The sequence below is a fragment of the Ambystoma mexicanum genome, chromosome 2q, assembly GCF_040938575.1.
Source record: "Ambystoma mexicanum isolate Mex_15411 chromosome 2q, UKY_AmexF1_1, whole genome shotgun sequence".
Lineage (NCBI taxonomy): Eukaryota > Metazoa > Chordata > Amphibia > Caudata > Ambystomatidae > Ambystoma > Ambystoma mexicanum.
In genome coordinates, this window is record NC_090924.1 from 1,425,432,701 (window position 1) to 1,425,446,276 (window position 13,576).

The window sequence follows — 13,576 nt, forward strand, 5'->3', positions numbered from 1 at the left end:
ATTCCGTCCCTCGGACCGAGACGGCTCAGCGGGCGAGTAGTCGACCCCATTGACTATGCGTCAGATGACTCCTACCAAGGTGACCACGATGACGTCGAGGATTCTGATCCAGGCACTCAATTGGGAAGAGAAGCGTGCAGCAGTTCCCCAGTGCCCACCAGTGCACGTCCCCAGAGAGCGAGGAACAAGCCTTGTCTGTGGATAGAGGAAATTAAATAATGCATAGCTCTCAACTCACCCGCTTTTGGCGGGTGTCACCCGCCTTGCAAAGGGCTGACTCACCTGCCAAGTCTCCTGCACGCCCATTCATTTCAATGGGCGTCTCACCCGCCAGAAACAAAATCGGGTGATTTCACCCGCCTTTGCGAGACAAATGGTTCAGAGCTATTATAATGAGAACCATTAGACAATCACCTGTTGTGATATGTGTGGCAACAGCTTAAAATGGGCGGAGATGTCATGCTGATGTCTCCATGGGAATGGGGTGGCGGGTGTTGGAAAGGGAACTGACGTGGAGGAAGAAGTGATGATGAGAAGGAGGAGGAGTTAGGCCGTACAGAGAAGGAATGAATAAAGAAAGGTGTGTGAGTGCAAGCTCTGTGTCCGTGTTTTTATTCACGTGCGCCACGAGTCCTGCAGGCTGACCCACAGCCCCATTACACATATGTACATATGTTTGTCTTAACAAACAATTTAGTTTTATGAATCCTTTCTTGAGGACAGGTTTTATTGTGTCTAAAGGTTCCCTTATTATCATTGTAAAATGATCACGGGTGTGCTACTAAGATATGTATTCATGCATTACTTAAGGAATGGCTGTTGCATGTATGCTAAGGCAAAGTACACTTTCCGTGTGCAAATAGTTTGACTCCTTCAATTCTGGTAACTGCATTCGGCCAAACGATTATGTTCCATGCTAGCATTTTAAATCTCATTTTCTATGTAAGCTCAGATAATATAAATCACAACATCCTTCCCTCTTCTGCCTCACAGAAAGCTCCAAATGGGCACTTCACTAACTTGCCTCTTGACTTGAGTAGTCCTATCACACAAGGCAGCTGAGTAAGAGACACAACCGGACACAAGATAATCACGTTCTTTGCAGGGCTGCACGTATAGAGAGCTTTTGATAGTGCCTCTGCACTTGGCTGACAGACCTGTCTTTCTGCCACCCCTTTGAGGAATGCATGTCATGTTTGGGACCCTGCTTACAAATTGAGGAGAGCATTTGCACTGTCTGTCCCCATTTTCGTGAATCACAGAGAACTCTGCAAATCCCTTTTGCTGTAATGTACACATATACTTTGTTGTTTCCACATCATCAATGTGTGTGCAACGTACGGCAATGTAACAAGAGTAACCACACGAAAGACGCTCATGGTACGGGGTACCGTGTAGGCCAGTCCGTTGCAAGCAAGCCTTTCCATTCCCACCCTATCTTCCTTGGAGGACTCAAAACCCTTCACTGCGCATGCGTGGCTCTTGCTTCCATGCCTGTTCATTCCCACCTGGACCCTCCACAGTGCCCCTCCTTAGTTTGCATTTTACTGTTATCCACGGTTTCTATATCCCCATGACCCTGCCTCTGTTTCAATGTCACTGCATGTTTCATAGTCCCTACTTACTTTTCTTTTCACTTGTCCGCTCAGACATTGCTTTCTCCCACAATCGTTTGTTATGTTCTTGAATTCAGATAATATAGTGTTACCTACATTTGATACAATACATGTGTGCCTGAAAGGCTGTCTGTTGCTACTCCAGTGCACATTCCCAGATATCTCAGACGGTTGTGTTTCCTTTCATCCTTGCTTTGCTTGTGACTTTATCAGGGCAGAGGGCCAGACATTCTCTATGGATACTCCAGCTACCTGGAATTCCCTGCTTCTGACCAGGTGGGCTATCCCTCCTGCCTAAGGTTTTGGACAATTCAAAAGCCTGTCAAGGATAAGTTTCTTCTGAGAAGATTTGAAGAGACTGTGAAATCCATAGTTCCCTGGAGGGTATGCTATAATATATTCTTGCCCTTGGACTCCGGTCTAGACTATCATTGCATGGTATTTTACTCTTCTCTCTCTTCCCTTATAGGTGTACATACACAACCTGAGCAGACTATACGAACGGGAAATCAAGGCGTTCTTTGAGGTCGCCAAAACCCTGATCACCAAGCCCAAGGAAGGTCGGAGATTCAGTAAGTATTGCAAAGGTACCAAATGAGTAGCCCAGTGCATTATGCTGACACCTACACCAGTGCCTCCTCCAAGGAAACTCTCAACGGCATCCTCTTTGTCTTGCCCTCGCCTGACCTATGGACCCTTCATATGGTCTCTGTGCTCTCTCCTTTCTGCTCTTCTCCCATTAATGGTGGCACCCGTTGGAACGTCCTCCTGGCCTCCTTCCACTCATCTAAGGTCACCATTAATGTCTACTCTAATGGGACCGTCTTGGTCCAAGGCCCTCAGGCCAACCTTCACCTCTTTGATAGACGCTTCCCGTGCCTAATCAACTTCCTTTCTTCTCCTGCTGTCTCCCCTCACCTTTCCTCTGCTCCCTTGCCTTCCCCCTCCCTCTCTGCCCCTTCTAGGGCTCCTTCTACACCTCCACAGGGCGTACCTCTGATCTGTACCCCTCCCAGGAAGTCTTTCAAGTATGGCGACCTTCTCCACATTGCCACTCTTAACTCTCACTCTGCTGTCAAACATTCATCTGATATCTGCCGCCTTCTTGAAGAACTTGACCTTGATGTCCTCGGTCTCACTGAGACATGGATCACAGCCAGCTCTGTCACCAGCTTTGACACTCTCCTGCCTGACGGCTACAAGATCATCGCTGTGCCCAGGCCCAACCCAGTGGGGGTGTAGCCCTTATCTTCCCTGAGTTGATTCCTGCCTCTGTCATTCCTACGCAGACCTACTCCTCTTTTGAATGCCTTGTCTGCCGGCTCTCTCTCTTTCCTAGCCATTCCCTTAATGTGGCTACTATCTATCGGCCACCTGGTCAGATTTCTTCCTTCCTCTCTGAGTGGGCGGACCTTTCCTCCTGGCCTCAACCACTCAACTCCTCCTTCTTGGACTTCAACATCCACCTGGATGCCTCCTGTCCCCCCTCTGAGCTCTTTCGCTCCATGTTCTGATCTCCTCTGACCTTCCCCTCTCCGTCCCTCTCTCCACTCCTCTCTCCTGGAGTGATCACTTTCTCCTATCCTCCCGCCTCTCCCTCCCTACCCCTCAGGCCAAGCCACCTCCATCACTGCCACCTACCTTCTCGGTCATCCGACCCATGAAGCGTGTGTCAGTTGAGGCTTTCTCCACCACCTTCTCACCACTTCCTCCCCCCTTGGCTGACTCTCACCCTGACACAGCCCTCTCCATGCTCCACTCCTCTATCTATATCAGATACTCTTGATATCCTTGCCCCTGTCATGAGAATCCACCTGAAGCCCAAAGCCAAGTGTAAATCCTCGTATGACTCAGACCTCGTCATTCTTAAACGCATGTGCAGGGTGGCCGAGAGGAAATGGTGTGCTTCATGTTCATCCTCTGACAAACTGGCCTGCCGCCTGCTTTAAAGGCAATACCGGCTCTATGTCCTCACCAAGAAGAGAGCCCATATCCAAGCCTGATCTCTGCAGCATCTAACAACTCGGCTGAACTCTATAAAAGCTGCAAGGGACTAGCCAATCCTGCAGCTGTCTCTACCTCTCCTGTACCTTCCCAGGCCCTCTGCACGGCACTGGCTTCTCACTTCATCTCAAAAACCCAGGACATCCTGTCCTCACTCTCCTCTTATCGCCTTCCTCCTCCATTCTCTGCTTTTCCTCTGGCCCTTCTGCAGCCACCCCCTCCCTCCTTCTCTGCCTTTACCCTTTTCTCTGCTGACGAGGTTTCTAGACAAGTCCGATCTATGAAAGTGTCGTCGAAACAGGTTCACCCCTGTTCCTCCAAAACTATCAAGGACCACATCGACTCCCTGGCTCCTGCCCTGGCTGATTTCTGCAATCACTCCTTCGCCACTGGAGTCTTCCCATCCCCCCTGAAGCACTCCCTTGTGCACCCTCTTCTTAAGAAACCATCTGCCGACCCCTCCTGCCCGGTTAACTATCGCCCAATTTCCATCACTCCCTTCCTGGGCAAGATCCTGGAGAAACTGGCCATCTCCCAGCTCAATCTCCACACTGAATCTGTTGGTTGTCTTCATGACCATCAGTCTGGCTTCAGAGCTGCCAGAAGCACAGAAACTGTTCTCCTGAACATCTGTGAAGACCTGCTCTCCAACTTTGACTCCAACACCCTGTGTGTCCTCATCTTGCTTGATCTCCCTTCTTCCTTTGATATTGTCAACCATGCCATCCTGCTCAACCGTCTCCGTGATAACCTGGGTATCACTGGTCAGTCTCTGGTGTGGCTGACCTCTTTCCTCTCCGACCGACCCTCCCAGGTCCAACTTGGGTCCTTCCTCTCTGATATCTTTCTCTCTACCTGTGGTGTTCCCCAGGGATCTAACCTCTCTCCCTGGCTGTTCAACCAATACCTGGCACTCCTTGCCCACCGCATCGCTGCTCTCTGCCCCAATTTTCATTGCTATGTGGATGATACCCAACTCATTTTCAGGCTACCCTCGGCCTCTTCCTCGCCTTGCCTCATATCTGACTGTCTGCCTGCTATCCAGGAGTGATGTGCCGCCAATGACCCCTGCTTTAATGCCAGTAAGACCGAGATTTTACTTATTGGCACACCCACTCCCTCCTTCCCTGCAGCTCTCTGGCCGGCCTTTCTTGGCCCTCTTCCTGCTCCCCCCTGCAAGGCCAAAAACCTCGGGGCCATCTTCGACCCCACACTCTCCTTCTCTCCTCACATCTCTGACGTCTCTAAGAAGTCACACTACCAGCTACACCTCCTCAGAGGTATTCTTCCTTTCCTCTCCTTCCCCCAGAGGCTCACCGTCTCCAGAGCCCTGGTTCTCTCTAAGCTGGACTATTGTAACAGCCTCTATCTAAATCTTCCTGCCTCTACACTCTGCCCTCTTCAACCTATCCAGAACAGGACTGCAAGACTTGTCCTTGGCCTCAAGCCCAGGGATCGTATCTCTCCAGGACTGAAATCTCTGCACTGGCTTGCTGTGGCTGCGAGGATTAAGTTCAAAACCCTCTGCATTGTCCACAAGGCCTTCTGGGTCTTGGGGCCGCAATACCTTCAACTCTCTCTTCCCAAATATCTTCCATCTCAAGCTCTTCGCTCATCCTCCTCCAACTCCCTCAGGGTCAGTCGCTTCTCCAAGCAATGGGTTGGTGGTAGATCTCTCTCTTCGGCAGGGGCCTCCCTCTGGAACAGCCATCCCGCCTCCCTGAAACTTGAGGAGAACCATCTCCGGTTCCGGAAGCAACTCAAAACCCTCCACTTTGCTTCTGCCTTCTCTCACCTGTTGAATTCCTAGCTGAAACTGCAGCTAGGAACCCTTTCTGATCTCGGACCCAGGCCCTGCCACTTGCACACCTGTACTGCCTCCCTGGCAACCCCGCACCTGGGGACTGTTATTCTGTATCCCTACAGTTCCCATATCAGCACTTATGCCTGCTCCTACCTTGCACTTGCCACCATCTGGCCGTTTTATTTATCTTATTATTCTGCTATCCAATGTACTGCACTTTCTCCCCTCCCATCCCCCACGCATTTTTCCTTTCCCCCTTCCCATGCACTTGCGCGATGTGAATGACACCTGGCCTAGTAAGATCGTTGTCTGTCTTCCCCCTGTTCATATCATTAAGAAGTGTGCACTAGTATACCAGGCCGAGGAGTAGCTGTGTGAATTACCTGCAGGTGCTTACAACATCCACACATCGCATGCAGTGCAGGTCAGCCATTTTGTGCTGAGAGTTGTTTGGAGGGAGCTGCTTGTGTGGCGTGCCTGAGGTATTTTTGATTTGTTTAGTTGTAATTCTGATGTTCCCCCCATTTCATAAGCCTTTATAAAAGCACTTTGTGTGCTTTTAGCTGGCTCGGTATTCTTCTCGATTTCTATAGCCTTTGAAACAACAGAATTCACTTTGCAAGTAGCCATTTTCCACTGCGCTCTCCCACAATCCCCTTGTGAAATGCAGGCCTTGTATAAGCCTAGGAAGTTACCTTAGCCATCCTCAAGTCCTATTTCTACAGCTAGCCTCGGACAGCCTTGCCTGCATAGCCAGCAAAGGGCATAGGCTATGGGCGCCTCCTGTTCACCTGGCGCCCTAGCCTTACAACACCACCACACCCTGGCTTTTGCTAGGAACAGGTAAGGAGCAACAACCTTTTTTTCTAGCTTGTGCTACCTCTATCCAGACCCCAGTGCACTCTATATTGAGGACTCCCATCTAGGTATCCTGACAAAGCCCACTGCATCTGTTCTATACTGTGCTCTGGTATTATTGCCGCTATCAGGGATCCCTAGGAAAGTGCACAGCATCTCTTCTATATTGTGCTCTGGTATTATTGCCTCCATCGGGGATCCCTAGGAAAGGGCACTGCATCTATTCTATACTGTGCTCTGTTAGTATTGCCTCCATCAGGGATCCCTAGGAAAGCCCACTGCGTCTGTTCTATACTGTGCTCTGTTATTATTGCCTCCATCAGGGATCACTAGGAAAGCCCACTGCATCTGTTCTATACTGTGCTCTGTTATTATTGCCTCCATCAGGGATCTCTAGGAAAGGGCACTGCATCTGTTCTATACTGTGCTCTGTTATTATTGCTCCCATCAGGGATCCCTAGGAAAGGGCACTGCATCTGTTCTATACTGTGCTCTGGTGTTATTGCCTCCATCAGGGATCACTAGGAAAGGGCACTGCATCTGTTCTATACTGTGCTCTGGTATTATTGCCTCCATCAGGGATCCCTAGGAAAGGGCACTGCATCTGTTCTATACTATGCTCTGGTATTATTGCTCCCATCAGGGATCCCTAGGAAAGGGCACTGCATCTGTTCTATACTGTGCTCTGGTATTATTGCCTCCATCAGGGATCCATAGGAAAGGGCACTGCATCTGTTCTATACTGTGCTCTGGTATTATTGCCTCCATCAGGGATCCCTAGGAAAGGGCACTGCATCTGTTCTATACTGTGCTCTGGTATTATTGCCTCCATCAGGGATCCCTAGGAAAGGGCACTGCATCTGTTCTATACTGTGCTCTGGTATTATTGCCTCCATCAGGGATCCCTAGGAAAGGGCACTGCATCTGTTCTATACTGTGCTCTGGTATTATTGCTCCCATCAGGGATCCCTAGGAAAGGGCACTGCATCTGTTCTATACTGTGCTCTGGTATTATTGCTCCCATCAGGGATCACTAGGAAAGGGCACTGCATCTCTTCTATACTGTGCTCTGGTATTATTGCTCCCATCAGGGATCCCTAGGAAAGGGCACTGCATCTGTTCTATACTGTGCTCTGGTATTATTGCCTCCATCAGGGATCCATAGGAAAGGGCACTGCATCTGTTCTATACTGTGCTCTGGTATTATTGCCTCCATCAGGGATCCCTAGGAAAGGGCACTGCATCTGTTCTATACTGTGCTCTGGTATTATTGCCTCCATCAGGGATCCCTAGGAAAGGGCACTGCATCTGTTCTATACTGTGCTCTGGTATTATTGCCTCCATCAGGGATCCCTAGGAAAGGGCACTGCATCTGTTCTATACTGTGCTCTGGTATTATTGCTCCCATCAGGGATCCCTAGGAAAGGGCACTGCATCTGTTTTATACTGTGCTCTGGTATTATTGCTCCCATCAGGGATCACTAGGAAAGGGCACTGCATCTCTTCTATACTGTGCTCTGGTAGTATTGCTCCCATCAGGGATCCCTAGGAAAGGGCACTGCATCTGTTCTATACTGTGCTCTGGTATTATTGCCTCCATCAGGGATCCATAGGAAAGGGCACTGCATCTGTTCTATACTGTGCTCTGGTATTATTGCCTCCATCAGGGATCCCTAGGAAAGGGCACTGCATCTGTTCTATACTGTGCTCTGGTATTATTGCCTCCATCAGGGATCCCTAGGAAAGGGCACTGCATCTGTTCTATACTGTGCTCTGGTATTATTGCTCCCATCAGGGATCACTAGGAAAGGGCACTGCATCTGTTCTATACTGTGCTCTGGTATTATTGCCTCCATCAGGGATCCATAGGAAAGGGCACTGCATCTGTTCTATACTGTGCTCTGGTATTATTGCTCCCATCAGGGATCACTAGGAAAGGGCACTGCATCTGTTCTATACTGTGCTCTGGTATTATTGCCTCCATCAGGGATCCCTAGGAAAGGGCACTGCATCTGTTCTATACTGTGCTCTGGTATTATTGCCTCCATCAGGGATCCCTAGGAAAGGGCACTGCTTTATCTCTATATTGTGCACACGATTTTGTATCACATCTACATGCCCTGTGAAAGCGCATTACATTGTTCTAAACTTTTAATCTAATCTGCCTGTAAAGTAGGTAGTCCTATGATAGCTCATAGAATAATTCTGTATTGTTTTCTGTGTTTTCATAACTAGCTTCCCCCTTTAACACTGCATGTATCTATATTATGCTCTGTTAGGTTCACATCTCCCTAAGAAAATGCCTTGCAGTGTTTTACAATGTGATTTTGTAAATTCTAATCTTATGTTCACATAGCTGCAACCCTAAAAGCCCTCAAATCACATTGTTTTCCTGTTTTAGTATGCCCTGTTGTCATTCACATCTAGTTGGCCCTGGGAAGCCACTGGTTTAATCTCACTCCTGGGACGGCTCAAGAAATCTCACTGCATTTCTGTGCTTTGCATTGGTACCTCCCACCTTGGCATCCATACTTTTAACTCATTACTTCACTCTGTTATCTCTGATCTACACACTTGTACTCACATCTGGGAATCCCTAAGGTAGAGCAGTGAGTTGTTTCATTTGTCTGTGATTTTGTTTCATAGACCAAGCCCATATGAGGGTGCTCTGTTACATTTCTTACCCCATGTTGTTCGCTCCTCGGTATCCCTAGCAAACGCACTGTTTTGCACATACTTCTAACTACCCCTTAGAATGCATGCTGCATTCTCTCCAAATTGCAATGTGGTGCGTTTATATATAGGCTTGCCCAGAAAGCACCTTGCATTGCTGTATATTGTGTTATTGTGTCTTTTGTAATCCACAACTGGTTGACCATAAGATGATGCAACGAGTTGTGCATTTTATATACTGTTTTGTTTCATATTCTGGGTATTTCTGGAAAACAGACTGAATCATACTCTCACCGAGGTTTCACTAGGATGGTGCACTGAGTTGTAGCTCAATGTATACAAGAATGTTTCATTCTAACTTTCCTTGTGAAAGAAAATTGCACAGCACACGCATCCTGCTATAACGGCAAACTAACGCCTTGAAATGCTTCATTACATATATTTCTTATTTAGGTGTTTGAACTGTTTCCTAGATGGGTATCTCTGTGATGGTGCATTGCCACACTTCATGCTCCATGTTGCCCACCCATAGATATCCCTAACTAAAGCCGTGTGTTGTTTTACCTACCGGTTCACATTTGAATACCCCTAAGTAAGTGTTCAAAATCTGTACTCACCTACAGACATCCCTTAACAAGTACATTCCATACCTCTATTGTGTGCCGTGTTAGTGCTGCACTTCTGGATGTTGCTGGGATGGAACATTGATTTTTCCATTTTATATACTGGTGTCTTTCAATTCTGGGCAACAGTAGGGTGGTGTATTGAGTCCTTACACTTTCTATACCTTCTATTTTACTGTTCACCTTTTGGGACTCCTTGAGACCCTGTAAGAGTGGCCTCATGTATGCTGCATAGTCAAGAATCCATGCTGTACAGTAATTGCACAATCCTAACAATGTCTGTATGTCTTTCACTGTGAGTGGTTTGGGAGTGGCACAAACTGTTGCTGCCCTGTCAGGGATGATTCTTTTGCCTTCTCCGGAGATGAGCTACCTCGGGTAAAGTACTTCCTGTTGGCAGTACTGGAGTTTGACTTTTCTACCTTGTACCCCTTGCGTGCTAACAACTACTATAGTGCAATGGAGTCTCTTCGGCAGCTCTGCTCACAGTCACTGCACACCAGTAAGTCATCTATGTATTGAATTATCTTTCTGGGTACCTGGATGTTACCTAGGTCCTTGTACAGTATCCTATTGAATATGCTGGGGTTCTCACAGTATCCTTGAGGCAGACGAGTGTGTTCGTAGCACTTTCTGCCTAGACTAAAGGCAGTGAGGTATTGTGAGTCTGGGTGCAGGGGCACTGAGAAAAACAATTTGTTTTTAGTCTAGAAATGAGTTGCTTCTTTGAGGATGCTTCACAAAATAGACGGCAGGTTGGTGACAAGTGGAAACTCCTTCTGCACTACGTCATTAGGGGGCGGAAATCCTGAATCATCCTCCAACTGCCCCCTGTTGCTTTTTGGATGGGGTATATCGCTGTGTTGCGTGGTGAGGTAGATGGATCTATGATCCTCTGTTGTAACAAGGCCTATATTGTCTCCCTGATTCCCCTCCTGTGCTTCTCTGGCAATGGGTATTGCTTCACCCGGGGGAGTACTGCCCCCGCCTTGAGTGTTATCCTTGCAGGGGTCACTTCTTTTAGCATCCCTACATCACGTGGGTTGGTTGTCAATAGGTGTGTGGGAATGTACTGTAGGTCTGCCTGGCTGAATAGGGGTGGTGTGACAACAGACATAAGAGGGCTCTAAACTCTTCGGTATTGAACCATTATCTCATATGGTATGCACATTTCGAGGATAATCTCCCCATCATTGTTGTCATCTCCAAAAACATCTGCATCACACAATTCTTTAAGGGGCACAGTGGGGTCAATACAAAACAATGTACGCCTTTGGCATCCTTGGGGGTCAGTACCTAATACTACAATACTTTTTGCGGACACCAGTAAACTCTCTAGGTCTAGGGAGAGTATTGTGCCTACAACTAACTTGTGGGACATCACGGGTCGAAAGATGAAATCAGTGGGCACTCTCCAGCAAGTTCTGGTAATCTGGGGGACGGCATGTGCAAGCACTGTAATACTGTAGATGAACATGTCAGAGTTGACAGGAATGCCTCGTACCGCTAAATCACGTGCCATGACATGTATCATGAGCATTGCTCTTAGTGAACACATGCCAGACGTGGCGCAGATGATAGCTCAGCCTGTGAATGAGATTGTCATGTTCAACTTACTTAGCAGATCCCTACCGAACAAGTTGACAGGAGAACTCTCAGAATACAGGAGGGGGCCCTTACGATCTCCCCTCCCACTTTTACATCTAGGTCTTTTGTGTAAGTAAATGTTTAAACACCCCCAGAGAATCCCTGCGTGTCCAGAGTTTTTCATGATAGCAGGAAGTCACCTTCACTGATGCATGGCTTTTCTGCTCCTAAATCCACCATCATGATGAATTATTTGTTTCCATCTCTGCCCCCACCAATGGTTCCTCTTCTGGGTTTAGGGTCATTGACAGGACTGGACACGCAAGTGCTCTCTGTGAGCTGTCCTAGTTGGGGTATGTGTCTGTCCCAGGGAATGAAAAAGGGTTTCCCCCTACCACTGCAGTGCCTTGAAATGGGGCCACTGTGGCACTGGGCGCAATACCAAAAGCATTCCTGTTTTCCGCTGACTGTGGGTTAGGACGGGGCTTGTAATGCTGAACTGCTTGCGGCGGGTGCTGTGGGGGGCAGGGGCTTGGGTTCTGTGGTGGTAGCAGCATGTAAACCTGGTGAATTTCGTATGGTATCGAAGTCATTCTGGGGCTAGCCCATGGGTGTTCCCTTGGTGTGGACCATAGTATTGCTGTTGATTGTAATTGTATCCTCCTCCCTGCCTACTCCGGCGCTCTCTTGAAAACTATCCCCACCTTCCACAGGTCCAGCACTGCCCAGGTCCCCCTCCTCTTGGTCCCGGACCTCCAAACCCACTCTCTCTGGACCCTAGGAACACAGCTTGCCTTCGTTGCTGTCCTCCTTGACACTGTGGTCCCGAAAACTGCTTGTTTCCTCCCCACTGCCCTTGTCCTCCATCAACCCACACTGCCCCTATTCTTGCATGTGCCACATTAGAGGCGTACCCTCACTCTTCCATCTGTTCTGGCGTTGGCCCTGTCGATACCGCAGCTACTTTCACTAGTTTATTTTGGACTAGTTTTGCTTCCTCAGCCTGTCACCTTTGAATTGTTTCCTTCTCACGCTCTTTTTATTCTCCTGAAATGGTGCACTATGAGGCTTTGTATTTTGGACCTCCCCTTGGCTTCTACCCCCACTATCTTGTCAAGTGCTTTCTGTACTTCTTTAAGCATGCCCTGTTTTACTATAAAATCGAAAAGTGAGGTTGGTTGGTCCCAGTCGCTGCCCGTTTCTGCTCTCCACATCTCTTGAACCCTTAGAATGTACTGGGCTGTGTCTTCATCATCCCCCATTGTGCATTGCATGATTGATTGTAAATCTGGGGTATTAGGGAACGTTCGCCGCAACACATCCCATAACCGTGCTCTAATCTTGTTAAATGGCGCTCCATCATGGGCATCATTGCTCAATGTCACTCCTGGGTACCCTCCATTAACCCACACCGATTCTGCATGGTCCCCAAATGCAGCCACTAACAGGCTCTTGATATCCCCTATTGCTAAGGGCACCCCCACTGTGTTCTTTTCAAACGCATTAATCCATTTGCCAGCCCCCGCCGTGAGTTGTGGGAGTGCCTTAAGGAGGTTATCCATTTGTGCCCAGGGTACATAGTGAAGCCTCCCTGCACCCTTGTCTATGCATCTGCATCATCATCTTTCCTTTCCCACCATTAGTTACACTTCCCTTTTTCCCTGCTAAGGCTATCCTGGCAAACCTCTCAATCCACCATCCCACATATTTTCTAACCTTGGGGTGGGCTTGGGTACCTGCTCGGCATCCCCGTCTCCCTCTTCTTGAGTCTCATCAAAATCACTCCAATATTATTTGTCTCCTCTGCGGGAACCCACATTATCATAGTCCAGGATGTCTGTTTCTCCATCATGCTCTATGTGAGCAGTCCTTATGGGTGTGCTGTCTATCCTGAATAGGAAATCGCCCGATTTCCACTCGTCCCCCGCTGGTTGTACTGGTGTCTCTATGGGTGGCACTGGCATGTCTACCTTGGTTGCATTGCATGCGGTTCTCAGCCTAGCTAGTTTGGTCCATGTGGATGGCAGTGCTATTTCCAGGACTCTGGTGCTCACCCCAGTATGGGCAGTAACCTCTGGGGGTGAGACATATGGCGGGGTTGGGGCTGTGCCTGATGCTGCTACCATCGTGCCGGCTGATACATATGTTGGGTGTAGCCTTCCTTTGAGCTTGTTGCTATGGGATATATCCTTTTTTTCTCTTTTACCTTCACCTCGTTTTCCCCTTTGTCTGTCTCCTTGCTACTGTCGCATGTCACCCCTTTGGATCCTCTGTTTCTTCATACATTTTTCAGAAGTTCAATACTTCCCTTCTATTCTGCAACGGTCTCCCCTTGTATTTTGCTGTCAGTTATGTGGACATATGTTCCAACATGCTTCTGTCAAAAGAGCACTGGTCTTGCCATGAGTGTA

At 48.3% G+C, this 13,576-nt stretch overlaps 1 protein-coding gene across 1 annotated transcript in view; it reads left to right on the top strand.

Moving 5' to 3' along the window:
- LOC138568862 (exocyst complex component 1-like) overlaps window positions 1–13,576 on the top strand; it is a 1,144,699-nt gene that overhangs the window by 698,397 nt on the left and 432,726 nt on the right. Inside the window, exon 10 of the mRNA XM_069646643.1 lies at window positions 2,086–2,188. Coding sequence (XP_069502744.1) covers window positions 2,086–2,188 — 103 coding nt within the window. The remainder of the gene's footprint in view (window positions 1–2,085; window positions 2,189–13,576) is intronic.